Raw genomic sequence first — 19,687 nt, forward strand, 5'->3', positions numbered from 1 at the left:
ATTCCGTCTCCTTTTCTCTTTATTTCACTACGTCACGGGTAAAAATTCATATAGTTCGATGTCTGTGTTTCACAACTGAGGGATAGCTGGTGAGAATAATATATATTTAAAAATACTTAAAATTAAATACCTAGCCTATTTGTCGAGTTAAAGTAATGCCGATGATATACAGTTAAAAAAAACCGTTAAATGACAGACACTGACAGACTTTCTGCAACTTCAAAGCCCGCCACGCGCCACTGGCGCCAATCACTGCAAATCTCTACGTCAGGATGAGTGAGCCAAGACTGAATCGAACTGTTGGAGTCGGATCTTTTCAAGGAATCGGTCTGAACGATTTGTTTACGAACCGGATGCAGAATGTTAGGCACTGGAAATATGACATAACAGCATTATTATCACCACCGACTAAACAGAGAACGGTTTTGACAAATAGTATGTATTTTATTTCTGTAAAAAATGCAACAAATATTATAGCCAGGAAATATAAATGCATTTTAGCAAATGTGTTTAAAATTCCAAAAAGCACCCTTATAAACAAAACAAAAATATTAGAGTATTATCGGTAAGTAAAGCTTACTGGGTATGCGTAATGACGTGAATAGGTTTTGACAGAAAAGAATCGCTGTACTGTTTTTGAACCGTTCAAAAGAACCGATCTGAGAAATTGAATCGGACCTACCAGCCATGCGTACTAACTTCCGGTAAAAGAAGTGCGGAGATAAGCGCTGTCAGTGCTGTCACCCCAAGTAGCAAATATTAGGCGGCTATTTGAAAACACAGCTGACGACTTCGGCCTCAATGGATGAACATCTTATATAACCTCACGACGCTCTTAACGTTACCTGCATCTTTATAGCTGCACCAATGCTCGCTTTTGGTTTAACGATAGTCCGACAGTAAGTTGTCCTATTTGTTTTGTTTACTTAATGAATGAGGTTGATTTTTCATTCATAGGTATTCTACATTGCCAGCTGATAATCACTGCATTATTTATTCAAATACAAGTGATCTGAGAGAATAATTTTAATTATACTATGCTAAAGTAACGTTAGTTCTTAATAAATCATCATGGCATTATACTGTAGATCGGTAATAATACATGAGGGTTGTTTGACGTTTAGTAGAGTTTAAATATACTGGTGGGAATTTAGTTTAAAGTTTACTGGGCTCCTCATATCATATTGCTCCTGGCTGTTGTAGCTTAAGCTTAAAGGTCAGTACGAATCCCTCTTCCAGTGAAAGGTCAAAAGCAAATTTAATTTAACCCGTGGTCAAAATAAGTTACTACCATTACTGTCTATGTTAAGTAGATGTTGGTAAAGTCTGTTGTCTTTATTGCAAGACGTTTTGTAGAATCCCTTATTGTTGTGTGTGTGTGTGTGTGTTTACAGCCTGTTACCATAAACCCATTAAGTTAGGAAAACACTAACTGATTAACTTAATGTGTGCTGGTTAGTAATATAGTTTTTACTTATCACTTTAACTGTTTTGGTTTACCAGCGGTGAGACGCAGTGCAACAAAGATGGCCTTTTGCAAGGTAATTTTTTTTTTTTTTCAGGAAAGAACACATTATATTATTTATAATATAATTTAATTATAAGCATTATTATTTGCCTATTTACTGTATGCCAGCGTATGCTTTCCTAACCACAAACTATACCTATCATTTCTATGCTTTTAGGTCAGAAGATAGACTCTCCGCTTTCTGAAATTGGGATACGGCAGTCTGAGGCTGCTGGTCAGTACCTCAGGGATGTAAAATTCACAAATGCATTTGTCAGTGACATGAAACGTGCCAAGCAGGTAAGCAGAAACATTCTAGTGGAAGTCTAGTAGAGCAATACAAGCTGGCCACAGGTAGAGGGAGATGTTTCTCCACAAATGTGGCAAAATAACCCAAATAAAATCAATTCAGCTGGAAATGCATGTTTCCTTGGATAAGATTTAGTATGCATTAAAGCAAGTAGTTTTGAGTATTAGTATGCATATTTAATGTGATAAAGAAATTATCAATAATACTCATCGTCAGACAATTTCTGTTCAGTTGCACTATGGAATTATTGCAAAAGATATTGTTATAAGGTTGCACATGCCCTTCTTGTAAAAAACGTACTTCCCTTATGTGTATTTGTTTGCACAGTATATTTGTTTACACTTTTATTACTTGAATAGTCACGTCTTTGTAAAATTACAGACTGCAGAGATCATTGTGAAGAACAACAGAACCTGTCATGAAATAGAACTAGTAGCAGATCCATCACTTAAAGAGAGAGTAAGTACAGACTACTGCTTGATAAAATAAGTAAAAATGTCTGCTCAAAGTTTGCACCTCTAACCAGTTTCTTTTCTCCAGAGTTTTGGTATAGCTGAGGGAGGTCGAGTCATAGAAATGAAAAACATGGCTAAAGCAGCTGGCCAGCCTTTACCAGAGTTCACTCCATCCGAGGGAGAGACCATGGAGCAGGTAAAATAAATAATTAAAGGAATAGTTCACCCAAAAATGAAAATTAACCTATGATTTACTCACCCTCAAGCCATCCTAGGTGTAAATGACTTTCTTCTTTCAGACGAATACAATCAGAGTTATGTTCAAAAATGTCCTGACTCTTTCAAGCTTTATAATGTCAGTGAATGGGTGGTGAGGTTTCAAAGTCCAATAAAGTGCATCCATCAATCATAAAAATGACTTCACACAGGGTTAATAAAGTCCTTCTGAAGTGAATCGATGCGTTTTTGTAAGAAAAATATCCATGTTTAAAACTTTATAAACCACAATCTCCAGCTACCTCTAACTTTTGTACACACATGCACGAGAGAGTGGCGTTCTTGATATTTTTACAGTATATAGAAAGCCTTTTTTGTTTTTTCAGGTAAAGGTGCGAATCAAGGATTTTCTCAAGGCTATGTTCCAGCGAATAGCTAATGATCATCAAGACAAAATACAAGATGGTGAAACATCCACACCGGGTGAAACAGATAGGGTTCCTGCAGGACTTCCAGATGATGGAGTCTTGAATGTGCCTGTCCATGCCTTGGTGGTTGGCCACGGGGCTTATATGAGCATAATGATAAAATATTTTTTTGAGGATCTTAAGTGCCCCATGCCCCGTGGTTTAGACCCTGCTCACCGGTATTCCATCTGCCCGAACACTGGAATGTGCCGATTTATTGTCACTTTGAAATGTAGTAATGCTGGTCTTGCACTTTTAGACATGAAATGTGTGTTTATCAACAGAAGAGATCACATCATGTAAGAACAACAGTTTAAAAATTTAAAAGGTAAAATGCAAGAAAGCAACAAAATGTTTACGTGTTATGCAGAAATTAAGTCATATTCAAGCACTTTATTCCGATTCATGATACAGAATGTTGTGATGGACAGAACATATCAACTTTTAGAAGGATGATGTATAAAAAAGGATTTCAGTTTTAACTTATGAGTATAAACAATTACATCATTTTATATGTGCGATTACCATTTAGACACTGGCAGTATTTAATATTAACCTCTAAAAGTGTTTAATATTCTGTAAGGGAGTGTTTGTGTAAGTTATTGATTTAATTTTAAATGTATAAAAGTATAATTTTAACTAAATAAATATGTCCTCCATTTATGTTCTTGTGCTATTTATAACTTTCTCTTTTAAATCACTGCCGTTTTATAATATTAACTATTTTTTAAGTTATTTAGGAGAGCTTTTGTTTTCATCTTTGAGACATGACTATAATAACTTGTCCTAAATTTTTACTGACTCTAAAACATACCTGCATAAACACAATATTTTTATATATGCATTTCTGCCTCATATTTGCAGAAAAGTTGCAGAGTGTTCTGACATGTTCTTCAACAGCACGGAACAGTCAATATTCAGCAACTTTGACCTCATTTTTTTGTTAAGTACTCTTTTGAATTCATTTATTTCTGCAAACTCATGCACCCAAATTGTGTTCTTAAAGTTAAATAATCTGTTGACCAAAGCAGGGGTGTATTGCTGTTTGTCTCTTTAAAATTACATAATCACTAAAAGTCCAACTGATATCTCATCATCATCAAACATTAAAGGGAATCCCAGGAATTAAGACTTGTATGGCTTAATATAACGTAAATTGTATCTCTACTAATATATAATAGTAGACGACCCATTAAAGACTTACGTTATTTAAGAAATCCGCGGCATCATGACAAGCGTTGGCATGTTTACATCCTGTCAGGATGGCATCTAGCATTTCTCGTCTCTGCCATTTGTGAGCTCTTTCAGTAGCTGTGATCTACTAAAAGCCTCAAACGCATCAGGGCTGAAGTAAAGAGAACAAAGAAGTGGGACTTCATAAAGTTTTATTCGTCCACAAGCATCTTCCCATTCTTTTCTCCTCTTAACGTTAGGAGAAGCAGTAAAGACTTACATCACTTCTCTTGTTGCACTTCGACTGAAAATTACAACCGAAAGCCGCACAATATGGCATCGTATTAGTATTTTATTTTTTCCGAGTTCTGTTGCGGTAAAAATAGCAACAGGTAGAGCCAGTAGCTCACTGAGTGTAGCCATTTCAAGTCATTGAAATAATGGCGCCCCCCATAGACCAAAATATGAATAAAACGATGTGGAGATTTTTTTAAATGACATCTTTCATGGGTTTTGTACTTATGGAAGCCTGCTTCCGCCACTGAATAAAAAATAAAAAAAGGTAATTGCAACTTTGTATCTCACAATTGCGAGTTTGTATCTTGCAATTCTGATTTTTTTTCTCAGAATTGAGAAACAAACTTGCAATTGCGAGTTGTAAAGACCAGTTCTGAGGAGAAAAAAAAAAAAGACTGTTCATAGAATTGCGAGTTTATGTCACAATTCTGACTTAATAACTCGCAATTGCCAGTTTATATCACGCAATTCTGGCCTTTTTTCTCAGAATTGCGCAATTGTGAGTTTATATCTCGGAAAACGGGCTTCCATATGTACTACATATTTCAGTAAGAGATATCACTTACGTTATATTAGGTCTTTAATGTAAAAAAAAAAAAAAAAAAAAAAAAATTTCAAAAACAAAACATTAAATCAGTAGAACAATTTAATCATATAATACATTTATGATTTTTTTTAAAAATATAATGTTCTGGGAAACTTCTGAGAGACTAAATATAAGAGATTTAATGGGAAAATCACATATAACATTAACAAGGACAGGAAGCTAAGAAAATGTATTTTACAATGTTTAAATGCATTCATTGTGTATTATACATTATGCATTAAAAATTTTACTTAGTGTGAATAATGATAATTACTTTTCTAAGAATTCCTGAAAAGATTAGCTAATACAACTCATAAAATACAATTTAAAAGTTAAATTTATTTATTTATTTATTTTTACATTTGATACATTTCTGAGTACTTAAATTAAAGACATCAATACAAAATATAATAAATAAAAATGTATCAGTACTTTTTAATAAATAATTCAGTAGAGGTGGCCAGCACCATCTCATACATGTTTGAAATGATGACATTTAGGTCTACTGACTTAGTATTTCACGATGTTACATACATTAGTCAATGGAAAAGATCCTTGCACAGTTGAAAACAATGTCAATGCCACATCATTGCAAGGTAGTTTAAATTTTAACTGACTTAAAAAGGTGAAAGGACTGACAAACAGTGAACTAAAATAGCCTCACCTACTGACGATCTGAGTCCCTAGATTGCATCATATCCAATTCTTGGTTAAATGGTTCCTTGAAACCATTTGGTTTCTCAATGTTACATTATAAGTTATTTAGTTCAGTGTATTGGTTTCAGGAATCATCCCAAAAAACAAAGTCCTCCTGGATAGTTCACAGATGGTTTTCTTCAGTACTAGGCTATAAAATCATTGATTTATTTTCAAGAGGTCGGTAATTTGTTCAAAATGGATCAGATGGTGCAACTTGCTTGTTTTTCTTCTGTTTTTGCAAATTTGGACTGGCAGGGCTCTTGGAGAGCAGTACATGTAACGGGTCATCACAGGAAGTGATGGTCTCTTTAGAAACATTACTGCTGCGCTCATGCTCTCGATTTGGTCTTCGATAATTAGCGGTCCTTGACCTCGGATTCTCGGATCCCAAAGGATCAGATGGGTCAATATGCTGGCTTCTTCTCCGTCTGTGATGTCTTTTATGGTGGTTTGATTGCACAGAATGATGTAATTCTGCACTATATGCCTCAGTGTGGCTTTTAGCGCCAACAAGTTTGATCATTGCATCACTCCTCCAAGGACACAAAGTATGATGGTAATTTTTTCCATGAATTGTTTTAAAGCAGTCTTTATTAATGCCATCAACCTGAGAATAAACAGTGTTTTTGGTAAATATTTATTTGGACAATTCAAAAGAACAGCAATGATTTAGAATTTAGATTTAGAATTGTCATTTTTATTTTTTTAATTGGTATTATTTTATTGGTCATTTAAGGTTTTAAGCTATAATGATTATATGCATCTTAATACATAGTATAGTAATTAGGATAGCAAGTTAAAAAAAAAATGGCAAAATCAGATATTGTTTACAATATTGATTAAAAAAATAATAATAATACTTACTACGTTTTTAGTTGTATCCAAGCACATTATCTTATTTTTTTTAATACGAAGTAGTGAGAAGCAGTCCTTGCTTCTTCTCTTCAGTAAAGTGGCTCCTTTATGAATTAAAAGAGCACCAGTAATGTTAAAACAGTCAAAATATGTAGAAACATGCCTGTTTATGCAAAAAATAAACAACTTACCTTTTGACTTTTGATAAATGGCTTTCCTTATTGTTTTACTTAATTTTGTCATCAGAAAATATCCGTATCTGTTGATCATAGCCTCCATATTGCTAAGTTTTTCTCTTGTTAAATCTGTTTGGATTGTTTCCTTTTGTATAGGATGACAAGTTATTAGTGTAGAGGTGCATAGAGCAGCCAGACAGAGAAGATGGACTGTGTACATGATCAGACTGGATCAGGCAAGAGCTCAGGATACAGTGAGGTACCTCATTGCTAGTTTATATAACTGGAGAAAGGTAGTTCAAAGGTCATGTTTGCAGACCAAGAACTCTAAAGTTGATAACCTACAATTGGCGGTTGTAAGCAGGGGCTGGTTTCACCAGATTTACGTAAGTTGCAACCTAGTTTTGACAGGGCATGAAGTTACAAGTTACGCACTACTAAATATTTTGTACCATTAATTCACTTCTTGTGTTTTTTATGTTTGTTTTGTTTTGTATATAAGTGTTTATTTATTAATCAATAGTTCATTCATAATTACTTTTTTACCGTTAATTACATTAGGACAAAATTTGTCAGATTAATTAATAAACATAATTGACGGCATTTCGGCACAAATTCTATTCACATTTTTCAAGTCTACCATTGGTCACTGAGGATAAACGTCATATTATGCAACTACACATTACTTTACCGAAAGTTTATGACTTACTATCTACGTTCTACCTTAAGAACAAATGGTGCAACTAAATAAAATACACAAATAGAGGGGTTGTACTTTACGATTTGGTCAGTTACCCGGATACGCTGTCATACTGGCGATACTGGGATGTAAACAACAGCATGGATTGTACGGTTAATATACTACTTAATACGTTGTTCTGCTAATTTATGGTGTCTAAACCACAGAAAAAACGTGTGGACGCTGCTAAATCGTATAGAGAAGTACTTAGTAAGCAGGAAAAGGCGCGATATTTTGACAAACTAAAGTTAATAGGTGGTAAAGATACGTACAAGCAGTATTAATTAAGATATTCGCCTAATATTTCACCTACCTGACCGGAAATAAGAACAAACACGAATGTTGTGAAGATTCTTGCCCTGGAAATCCTGGTTCAGTTTGACCTCAGACAGGTTTTTATTTTTGTTTTTGTTTTTTTGGTTTTGTTTTGTTTGTTTTTTTTTTTTTTTTTTTTTTTTTTTTTTTTTGCACTTTTCTCCTTGATTTGTTATAACTTTTGGCAGTCTATAGTACTCCACATGTTTTTCCCGGTCCGACCGATTAGTACAGCCTAACACATGACAATAATTGACCATTTTCAGCAGCAATAATAAGCAAAATATGCGAGTTTCGTTCGGTTCAGTGGCATTGTTTATGTTCAGTGAAGTAAAGGCCGATTAATGACACGTGGTGAAAACACGAGCAGTAGTTGCTAGTGCTAGTGAGGCCTTTTACGCAATACAACCATACCTAGGTAGGTTATTTTACCTTCAAGGTTATATAACCTCTTTATTGCTTATATATCTTATGTTTAAAATATATTTGTTGTGTAATAAAATGCTACAGCCTTACAAGATAAATATTTCATTTATTTATTTATTGTTAATTTATTTACTAGCCTATTTGTATGTTTGCTTTGTGCATAAAAAGGTATGCGAAATGAAACGAAACAGGACAGTAATTTTAAAATCTTATGCATTTCTGACTTTGACCACATGAGGGGGCACTAACCCAAGTAATACTATCCATATTTTAACCCCTACTAACTAAATCTTTCAAACCTGTTTAAATAAAAAACCCATTTAATTATGATTAAAAATACAAAAACACAGAGGCTAAAAAACAACCTTTTATTTTCATTTCAGTAATACAGTTGGCTGCTGTGCACAGCACATACGTATAAAAATAAAAGGAAACATTTTCTTAATATATTAGAATTCTTACTCATTTTTTCTTTTTTCATTTTTTTTTTTTTCAGAGAACAAAATGATTGGCAAAAAGTTTGTTGTCTCCAACAAATCGTACAATCATTTCAACAAATTGGAACTAAGGCAGAAGGTGAGGTATATGTTAGAAAATAGGAGGGGAATTTGGAGGGGGCGTCTGCCCCTCAGTGCAGGAATACAAAACTGAGAAAACACAAAGGCTGCATACGTACAAGGACACACACACATGCACCACCCCTTACAATCATCTCCCAAGCCGCAAATGGGGCCATTTCATAGCTGGAGACAAAGTACAGTACAAAGAAACCGGTAGAACTTACATGAGAAATAGCTGTTTCTGTATAAGCACTTAGTTTAGAGGGCTTAACTTCTACATACACATTTCTGTCTGATATTTTGCATTAAAAACCATGCAAAATTCTATTCGTTTCATCTAAGTTTAAAGAGATTTCAGAAATGTGATAGAGGACAGGGTACAGTGGAGATACATAGCAATAAATTAACATCAGTCATCACATACATAAAAAAGCAGTCATTTTGACAGTTTCATCGAAGCAATCACATTGCATGCCATATTTGGGGTACAAAGAATTTTAAATCCATAGCTGTCAATACTAATATATAGTTCATATTTTCAACATAATACAGCTGAAAATCTCTCTTTATTCCCAGAACATAAAAAACGACCATAGCCGTAGACCATAGTTTTTTTCATTTTGCTTAAACAGACAGACAGTTCACCCAAAAATGAACATTTCTGTCCTTATTTATGTCATTCTAAACCCGTGTTCCTTTCTTATTCTTATAAGTGTCCATACAATGGAAGTCAATGGGGTCCAAAACATTCTTCAAAATATCTTCTTTCACATTCCACAGAAGAAAGAATGTCACGCAGGTTTGGAACGACATGAGGGTGACTAATTTTTATTTCTGGGTGAAATATACCTTTAAAAAAAAAGTCACAAACACACTCCATGAGCATATTGTATATAATCTAAATATCAGTGTACCTGGCTCAAACATCCCAGCCATAACTGTTATAAAAATAACATCCTTCTCCTTTGTAGCATTAAGATGTCTCAAAAGGTCAAGTAGAAGCAGTAATGCAAGAGAAATCAAGGTCGATATGTACTAGCTAGCACTGCAGTGATTATCAAACCTTCTATTCTCTCCTGCACATTGCAGCTGCGACAGAAATCCAACACGTGTTCTAACATGACGTGGTTCGCACGTGTTTTAAGGGTATCGTAGCAAAGATATAAACAGATCTTGATTGTTGCAGCGTGAGCAGCAACCGCAAGAAAAATGAAGAAGAAAAATGAGAGCCTCAGTCTTTAACTGAATATTCTTATAACAATTTAGTATTATTTGAATTTAAAAGAGGTTTTTTCTTTAAAGAAGAAGATCACCCAAAAAATGAACATTTGTTGAAAATGTACTTACCCTCAGGCCATCCAAGATGTAGATGAGTTTGATTCTTTATCAGAACAGATTTGGAGAAATATAGAATTATATCACTTTCTCACCAATGGATCCTCTGCAGTGAATGGGTGCCATCAGATTGAGAGTCCAAACAGCTGATAAAAACAATAATCTAAGATCTAAGGTGGACTCCAGTCCATCAATTTCGTCTTCTGAAGAGAAAAGCTGCATGTTTGTAATAAACTCTCACAACAAATATTCACCAACATATTTGTTTAGAACTGTTTGTGGATTATTGTGATATTTTTATCAGCTGTTTGGACTCTCATTCTGACGGCACCCATTCACTGCAGAGGATCCACTGGCAGTAAATGGCATAATGCTAATTTCTCCAAATCTGTTCCGATTAAGAACCAAATTCATATACATCTTGGGTGGCCTGAGGTTACATTTTTAGCAAACTCTCATTTTTGGACGAGCTATTCCTATAATTCTATAACTAGAAAAATTGGGGCGAGGGAAGGGGAATGCCTACAAATACTTAAGTTCAGTTTTAATTGAACCAAATTCTCTAGACAAAGTCAACTGACTTGGGAATTTAAGAGTGTGCACAGGTGTTCGGGTCTATGCTTGGTATTCAAACATAAAGTAATGAGCAAATTATGTTATCTCGAAGAGATTAAGACGGTTGTATCGGTTTTTACATTCCAAAGACTTTTTGAGGTGGAGTTCAAGTATGCAGTCAACATATTGGTGAATGAGCCCTCACTGACTGTAGAGGTAAAACATAGACACTACTGACTAGCATCAATACATAACTATGATATACAAAAAAATAGTTGAATTGCACGCTATATTTAATCCGATAATGAAATGAGCGGTTTTCTTATCACTAAGCAACAGCTGGACTATCATATAATCGTGCCGCATAATTCAAGATTAATACAGTTCTATGCATTTCACTAGCTTGATCAGTATTCAATCAAATGGAAGCACCCAAACCTTTCAGGACTAACCGTCCACAGACCTTCAGTCAAATTCTGAGCTTACACGAGGCATAAAATAGCCCTCCCAATAAGGATGCATGCAATCGGTTTTTAATGTCGACTATTTAGTTATTGATCTAAATATGGAACAAAAACCTCTTTCTTGCATGCATAAAAGGAGGCAGAGGCTAAGGCACCACCTAATCATGAAAAATAAGTGCTTTCATCTTTCTAGAAAAATGGTGGAACACATGAAGATCGGAGTAAACTGATATTTCTTTTTCCCTCCGTAACTTTTTTCGATGCGGACGTGGCTCTCTGAGGTAATAAAAAGTATCCGTTGCACTGTAAAAGCTAAGGATGTTAGTCCAATGCCGGGTAAGGTTTACACCAGTTATGGCGAGCACCCATAAAAAGTGAGAGGGCAAAAAAAGCTCCTCGACTCTCGTAATATTCATAATAGAAATCATAAGCAGCAAAGAATGGCATGTACACAAAGTTCAGACACAAAGTAAGCTACCGAAATATACATATATTATTATTATTATTATTTCAACGAGAATAAATACCGTAAGTGTTATTTTAGTTCTTTGCAGTTCACCTCTTAGCATGTTTGGGTTACCTACGAGAACATCCAACATGTGCAAATTATTGTGTTATTGCCAGGTTTGCTCATAAACGTGGGAGGAAATGTGTGACAGTCATTGCAGGGGAAGCCTTGTAGCCTCGCTTCAAGCGGCCGTGTTTGCTGAGGGCGATATAAAAGCCCTTGTAAATGGAAGACTCGTATGCGTTGTAATTGTTGGGCAGCAGCGTCTCCTTGAACTTGCACTCGTCACGGAAGGCCCTCTAAAAATGGTATGGATTAGATAGTTAGTTTGGTGTTACTCCTACCATCCTCCTTCTAAGCCACACACACCACTTCTCCATCACATACTGTACTCTCAATACACCCTCCTTTCTAATCTAACCAGGGTAAAGTGCAGGAAAAAAGCTTCAAAAAACCAAGGCAAGTCATTTCCAGTTTCTGTAGAATTCAAAACTTCTCAAAGTGAATTCATTTTTAAAATCTTCACATGCGCGTGGATTGAAGGTTAGATTCAAGGCCCATGCCATTTCTTAAGAAGATGCCATCAGCTGAACATCAGAACAGCAAAACGTATCAGTCGATCGGTTTTATCTTTAATTTCTATTGCGTAAAGATGACTTTGTGCCAGAAGCATAAATCTTTTAAGTGACTTTAATTAAAAGATTTTATCAACACATCAGATTTATCGCTTGTGCAAAAATGCGGAACGGTTAAGAACATGCACATAGTTTGTATGCTAAACAAAGCTCTAAGTTCACATTTAATTTATGTGTTTGAAACAAGTATAAGCTGCGGCCACTGACAATGATTGACTGTCACAAACTATGAAGGACCCTGGAATTACAAAGGTTGAGAAGATCTTTAGCTGCCTACGCTCTTAACAATAAAGGTTCCAAACGGGGATGCCATAGAAGAACCATTTTTGGTTCCCTAAAAAAACATTTTAAAACTTGTAAAGAACCTTTTGTGGAATGGAAAGGTTCCATGGAACTATCAGTGTCAATAAAGAGCCTTTATTTTTAAGAGTGTTTGTCATCAAAGAGCTAATGTGCATGGTGAGATCTGGTATCTAAGTAATCCAAGTGCAAAGAAGGTCAAATTTACATTGAAGCCATGCACAACATCACAGCTCATATGAGACAACAGTTATTAAAAATGAACGACAAGCTAATGCAGTGAATGTACCAACTACAGCTGAGGAATCAAGACATTTCCAAACCGAATGACATATTGGTGCTCATATTTGAGTGTACTTCAAAATGAACCAAAAACACAGAAAAAAATATGCATTTGGGTCAGTGACGTTTTCGCCAGAATCTATTGTTTTTCTTCTTTAGTTCTTATTTTAATTACATTAAAATGTTTGATTTCAGCCTTTGAATCAAAAGATCGCACCATCGTGCCGAACGGTTCAACTTCCATTTTCACTTGAACAAGTTTGGGCACGGTACGATTACAAACCGTTGGTTTGACGGTTGGATAATGGTTTTCTGGTAGCCCATAGCACATCTACACATCTTTCTCCTCAGTGAGCCACATTACGCTAGCTAACTCATTAAAATTAATCTATCAATTCACTCTATTATTTTACGTCAGTAAATGCTAGTTTCGGAACTGTTACCCGTTTTTGTGGCTAACATCCTCCTTATCGCGTTCGCTCCAATGTTTACCTAGTATCAGTCACCAGTCTTCAAGGTTATGTACATTCTAATCTCGAATTCGTAGCGCCAGCACATTACAGTTATAAAAGAAACCGTTACTGTGCCAACTGGCTTGGATCGACATGGAACCGCACGGTTTCGCAACGAGAACCGTTCGGCCGGATGGTGATAATTTGATATTTTGTGAGTCAAAAATGTCGGGTGGTGTTGTAACCTTTAAGGAAAGGCACATTTTGTTCAGGTCAAACAAAGAAAGAAAATGTCTTTTGATTGTGTACATTCATTTTATCATAATGGTTACACCACTTGACATTTTAGAGTCATCAATTTTTTTAATGAAACCAATTTAAGACATACAATTATTTGTATGAACTTGCCACGAAACTTGGCAGTTTTATCACCAAAGACCAGATGAATCCTTATTTGTCACTGACCCATTTAACACTGCAAGACTGAAGTGGCGTTTTCTGCACAAAACAACGAAACCAAACGACAGGCATACCTACCGTTCCGTATAACCTTCCGCGGCTGCTCATTGCGACAAACAGCTTGCTTTTCACGCCGTATAGACTAACCACTCCTCTCTCTACCGCTGAGATTTCTATTAGACCTGATTGAACAGAACATCAGTGTTACATACATGACAATGTGGCACACGGGCAGCTCATTTACTCAATCTGCAGGATGCGTTCTGCACAAGTGGGTGGATCCAGGGGATGCACAGAGCCTTTGTTCTGCATTTTCTCCCATGCTGGCTCATTTCTTATACTGTGACATGGAAAAAAGCCCTGCAGTTCTGGCATGTACGACAAGCAGATGGACGCTGTGTAAAATTAGTTGGCGTCTAAATTCGTCCAAGCATTCGTGTCATGTTTGAGCCTCGGGAAATTCAGCAGTGATTGACACTAGGGTTTATTTTAATAGATATGCCATTGCTTTAGGACACATGCGACAATAATAATAATAATACTTTTTTTTTTTTTGAATTTTTATATATTTAGAATAATTATTTTTTTAGAATATATATATATATATATATATATATATATATATATATATATATATATATATATTCTAAAATGAAAAAGAAAATGAGCTGTTCGTTTAGTCATTCTGCATCCCTGGTATAACGCGTCATGCATGACATTTCTGGATGCAACTCACTGTACTGGTTCTCATTATGGACACCGTTTATCCTTCCGTCTGGCAGGACCTGCAGGTGAAACCCGATGCCCACGTTGCAGTACAGCCTCCGCACTCTCTTAATGCCCAGCAAATAGTCACTCTCCCAGTTCAGGTCCGATTTCTCCACCGAGATCCCCAAAACGGAGCGGGAGAAGAGCGTCTCCCACCTTTTCTCCAGTGAAGTTGCATTAGTCCTGTTCGAGATGGGGTAGGAGGACACGATCCCAAGCAGAAAGCCCAGCAGAACAACCGCAGTCCACGTCCAGCGCCCGCTGCTCTCGCACATACTGATGAGGAACCTTTGCGCAGTGGCCATCCGGTTTACCCTCGGGGCACGTGGTCAAAATTAATGCCCCTAAAAATACCACTCTTGTTTTTCTTCTTTCGGCATGGTGGCAGGGGCTTATTTTTGGAAGGCAGGTCGGGGCTGCGAGCGTGTAACGCAATAAGCCCCTCGGTAGATGAGAAGAGCAGGGCGGCAGAGCTTGAGCTGGTGGCGGTGGCGGCGATGATGATTACCATGTTTCACCTCTCTGGATGGGGAGCACCACACACTCACCAAAATGCAAGCTCACCTTGCCTGGGAGATCTTCGGGATGACATCACTCACCTTCAGGATGACATCACGCTGACCTCACCGCCGCCGGGGGTCAACTCGAACGCCAAAACCCAATCGCTGTCAATCCACGCCAGCGGCCCCGGGGAGAGTGAACGCGAGAGTGAGCGGGAGAGAACATGGGGCGTGATGGGCTTCGTTGGCAGCTCCCAAATTGGACCGGCGGTCATATGCCCGACGGCGGGCCGCTTCCTTATTTAGAAGGAAGGTGTAAAAACAGGCCAGTTGTCACCGCGGAGCCATGTCAGTCTTCCAAAACACTTCCTGCGCTGTTTGCTCAGGAAGCTTTCACTAAGCTATATTTTGAATGCGCCCTATTGATTTATTCAGCTGGGTAAAAACACTTAATTGGACGGAACGCACGTCCGAGCGCGATCCGAATTCCTTTGATCGTTGACGTAGCCTAATTGACTGAGCACTTGATTAGATAGATAGATAGATAGATATGTTTTTTACACCTGGCAGGTATACAAAAATTAAAGGCAGTAGGCTATGTGTCCAACAGGTGGCGCTGTCTCATTATGTTGAAATTTCAAGCGCATCCAATACTTCAGATTACACTCTGTTTTCTACATTTTATATGCTATTTACTACTATTATTATGATTACTTATGCATGAATGTACAGCACATGATCCTCCTGTACAGTGCGAGGTCCCAGTGTGGTCAAAAGTTTAATAGCTAGCTTTGGTAATAACTTCTAAGATTCTATTGGAGAAAATAATAGGCTGTTTATTTTAATTTCCATGGGGATTAATGATATCTGAGAATGGCCTATTAAAACCCACCACTTCTGAAATTTGATTAACCTGAATCAGTCAGAATATTCAATTATGTTTATTAGTTTCTAATTTAAATCAACTTACAGGGAGAATACGTTTCTTCAATATCGACATTGTTTAAAAATGTAAAATAAACCTAAAATATAATATAACAAAAGTCAAATACAATAATTATAAGACCAGACTCCTAGTAACGGGTATCTTTATATTTGTTTTCTAAGATGTTTAATCATCTCTGAATGGAGGCAAATAATTATTTCTCTGAATTCAGGGCTTGCCCTGAAGTATAATAAACTATAATTAAAACTGAGTCAGACATAATCCGTATGGATGCCAGATAAAGCGCAATGCAGTTTTTTTTCCATGCTAAATCCTGACCCATTTATCTACGGCATTAATTGTCTAAACACTTCAGAATTCATGGAACAAAAGAGAACATTGAGTAGTTGGTGCAGCAGAATCATGTTAGTTTGGTGCCATTTCTTTAGTTGGAAGGTTTCGTCCTCAGTTGACATAAAATGATTAACCAAACACCTTTTAAATATTCAGGAAAAGATAATGAAAAATTGAGCTTGTGTTCTTTTTTTCTCAAATATAATAAATATTTAATTCAGTGGAACTAAAGTTTTATGATGCAGAAAAAATATTTTCAGAATTTATTTATAGATATGTCAGCCAGTCAACTCGGTGATAAAAATCCAAGGAGAGAAAAAAGAGGAAATTTCAGAGAAAGTTCAACTGAACACTTTTTTTTTTTTTTTTCACTTATGTGACAGTATTCAGAAAATAAAAGTATATTATCCAGTGGGAATTTATTGGATAGTGAAAATTATATATATATATGCCACTGTTGCAGGGGAGAAACAGGCATAACGCAACACAGCATGACATCATCTGAAACCTTCCAGTAAAACAAAACTGCTCATGGCATTAGTTTAATGCAATCACACAGGGGGGAAAAAATCTGAATTTACGCTGTAAACAATAGACACACTACATTAGATGTGATAATTCACCAACTTAAAAGGAGAAAAAGAAAAAATAAACATTTTCTAAGCATTTAAAATATCAGTACCTCTTTTATTAGTTCACTGTCCTATAATTAGGACTGATGATTTATCAACTGGACGACAAGTCCATCCTGAGAATCTTGCCACTTTTAACAATGTCACACCCCATAACACTCATACACATAAAGCTACACACACACTCACACACTCTGTGACCAATGTTGAGTGTACTTACAGATGCATTACTTAAATAGAACATTAAAACTCTTACAGTTTTGTAAAAGTAACTTACTGTAACTCAGCCACAACATAGAAAAGTTATATTTTTGATGACGGTTTGCAACACTTTGAATAGGTAACTTGGGTCTGTGTGTAAAGGTACCTGTAGACAAATATCCCAGATTGTCATTTGAATACCAGACTGAGGTTTTATACATGACAATATTGTGCTGTTAGTCTTGGTTACTGACCAAGGTTTCAGGTTAAAAAAAAAAAAAAAAAAAAAAAAAAAAAAATTAAGACACTTTTGTTTGACGAACAAGTAGGTTAAAGTACTACATAAATACAGACCTCGCCAAAATGGGTTGCATAAAAATTCCCATAGGGATATAAATATATGTATATATTATCAATATAAAAATATATATACAATAAAATAGTTCTTTACAAAAAGTCTTTAAAACACAACAGGAATTACATCAAGTCCAGTTTGATGTGTCCATTGGTCCCATAGAGATCTGAGAAAGCACAAAGCAAATATGACCTATGAAGAAAAAAGGATAAACAATGCAGTCAGTAAATTGCAGTACAAAGGACATCTATAGCCTTGCATTAGAATTAAAATACAATTTTGTTCTAATAAAAATATGATTTGGGAGAAAATATTGTTATCTTGAAAAAGTATTGTGTTCCCATGACATTCTGCATTCTTTCACAAAAGTATTGTATTTCCCCCAAGAAACATTGCTTTCTCTCACAAAAGTATAGCCTTCTCCGGCAAATGTATTGTATTCCCCCAAGAAACTTTGCATTCTCTTACAAAACATATTCTCTTATAAAAGTACTGTGTTCACACAAGAAACTTTGCATTCTCCTGTGAAAGTACAGCATTCCCCCCAAAATGTTTCACTCTCTCACAAAAATATAGCATTTTCCCAAAATTTTACATTCTCTCACCAAAGTTTTGTCTTCTACCGAAATTTTGCATTCTCTTGCAAAAGTGCAGCATTCCCCAAGAAACTTTGAATTTTCTTTGAAAAGTCCCTCTGAAATTTTGCGTTCTCTAGCAAAAGTGTAGCATTCCCCCGAGAAACTTTGCCTTCTCTCATAAAAGTACAGCATTCCCCTGAAATTTAGCATTCTCTCGCAAAAGTGTAGCATTCCCCCAAGAAACTTTTCATTTTCTCACAAAAGTATAGCATTCCCCTGATATTTTTGATTTTCTCCCAAAAAAATACAGCATTCCCCGACATTTTGGATTCTCTCGCAAAACTATATAATGCACTTGAAATTTTACATTGTCTCTCAAAAGTATAGCATTCCCCAACATTTTGGATTCTCTTGGAAAAATATAACATCCCTCTGAAATATTGGATTCTCTCCCAAAAGTGTAGCATTCCCCCAAGAAACTTTGCATTTTCTTGAAAAAGTATAGAATTCCCCATAAAATTTCCCATTCTCACGCAAAAGTATAGAATTGCCTCTGAAATTTTGCATTCTGAAAGGAAAGGAAAGGAAAGGACATGACATGAGGCCAAGTATGGTGACCCATACTCAGAATTTGTGCTCTGCATTTAACCCATCTAAGTGCACACACACAGCAGTGAACACACACACACACAGTTGGGGGATCGGTGGCTTGGAGAGAGCGTTGGTTATTCACTCCTGCCACCTTCAATCCAAAACTATAGAATTCACTTGAAATTTTACATTGTCTCGCAAAAGTGTAGCATTCCCCCAAGAAACTCTGCATTCTCTCTCAAAAGTATAGCATTCCCCAACATTTTGGATTCTCTAGGAAAAATAAAACATCCCTCTGAAATTTTGCATTCTCTCGCAAAATTGTAGCATTTTCTCGCAAAAAGTATAGAATTCCCCCGATATTTTTGATTCTCTCCCAAAAAATACAGCATTCCCCTGAAATTTTGGATTCTCTCCCCAAAAAATACAGCATTCCTCTGAAATATTGGAAAAGTATAGAATTCTTTTTTCTCACAAAAGTATAGAATTCCCCTGAAATTTTGCATTCTCTCCCAAAAGAATTGCGTTCCCCTAAAATTTTCCATTATCTTGCAAAAGTATAGCGTTCCCTTGAAATTTTGCATTCTCTCACCAAAGTATTGCATTCCCCCCAAATGTTGCATTCTCTTGCAAAATTGCAGCATTCCCAAGAAACTTTACATTTTCTTGCAAATGTCCCACTGAAATTTTGCAATTTCTTCCAAAAGTGTAGCATTTCCTTAAAATTTTGCATTGTTTTGCAGAAGTGTTGCATTCCCCCAAGAAACTTTGCATTTTCTCACAAAAGTACAGAATTTCCTTAAATTTTGCATTGTTTTGCAAAAGTGTAGCATTCCCCCAAGAAATTTTGCATTTTCTCACAAAAGTATAGAATTTCCCTGAAATTACCCATTCTCTCTCAAAACTATAGAGTTCTCCTGAAATTTTGGACTGTCTCGCAAAAGTATAGCAAGCCTTTGAAATTTTGCGTTTTCTCGCAAAATTTGAGCATTTCCCTGAGAAAGTTTGCATT

At 36.0% G+C, this 19,687-nt stretch overlaps 4 protein-coding genes across 6 annotated transcripts in view; 1 reads left to right on the plus strand and 3 right to left on the minus strand.

Moving 5' to 3' along the window:
* Positions 1-106: 106 nt before the first annotated feature.
* Positions 107-3,618, plus strand: tigara (TP53 induced glycolysis regulatory phosphatase a). Its single transcript, XM_051099361.1, has 6 exons — positions 107-899; positions 1,504-1,541; positions 1,686-1,807; positions 2,199-2,276; positions 2,358-2,468; positions 2,875-3,618. The coding sequence occupies exons 1-6, from the start codon at positions 868-870 to the stop codon at positions 3,256-3,258; spliced, it is 765 nt and encodes a 254-aa protein (XP_050955318.1). The 5' UTR covers positions 107-867; the 3' UTR covers positions 3,259-3,618.
* Positions 3,619-5,428: 1,810 nt separating this feature from the next.
* Positions 5,429-7,006, minus strand: LOC127156480 (uncharacterized). The gene is made up of 3 exons (XM_051099362.1): positions 6,757-7,006; positions 6,575-6,669; positions 5,429-6,317 (listed from the first exon to the last, which is right to left on the minus strand). The coding sequence occupies exons 1-3, from the start codon at positions 6,959-6,961 to the stop codon at positions 5,901-5,903; spliced, it is 717 nt and encodes a 238-aa protein (XP_050955319.1). The 5' UTR covers positions 6,962-7,006; the 3' UTR covers positions 5,429-5,900.
* A 2,724-nt stretch (positions 7,007-9,730) lies between these two features.
* On the minus strand, positions 9,731-14,844 carry fgf6a (fibroblast growth factor 6a). Its single transcript, XM_051099363.1, has 3 exons — positions 14,508-14,844; positions 13,850-13,953; positions 9,731-11,942 (listed from the first exon to the last, which is right to left on the minus strand). Exons 1-3 carry the CDS (start codon positions 14,842-14,844, stop codon positions 11,766-11,768), a joined length of 618 nt encoding a protein of 205 aa, XP_050955320.1. The 3' UTR covers positions 9,731-11,765.
* Positions 14,845-16,984: 2,140 nt separating this feature from the next.
* Positions 16,985-19,687, minus strand: part of LOC127156473 (solute carrier family 45 member 3) — a 37,485-nt gene continuing 34,782 nt past the window's right edge. For all 3 annotated transcript variants that reach the window (XM_051099352.1, XM_051099354.1, XM_051099353.1), the window contains exon 6: positions 16,985-17,698. The gene's annotated coding sequence lies outside the window, so the exon portion shown is untranslated. The remainder of the gene's footprint in view (positions 17,699-19,687) is intronic.

This window comes from Labeo rohita, chromosome 25 (assembly GCF_022985175.1).
Source record: "Labeo rohita strain BAU-BD-2019 chromosome 25, IGBB_LRoh.1.0, whole genome shotgun sequence".
Lineage (NCBI taxonomy): Eukaryota > Metazoa > Chordata > Actinopteri > Cypriniformes > Cyprinidae > Labeo > Labeo rohita.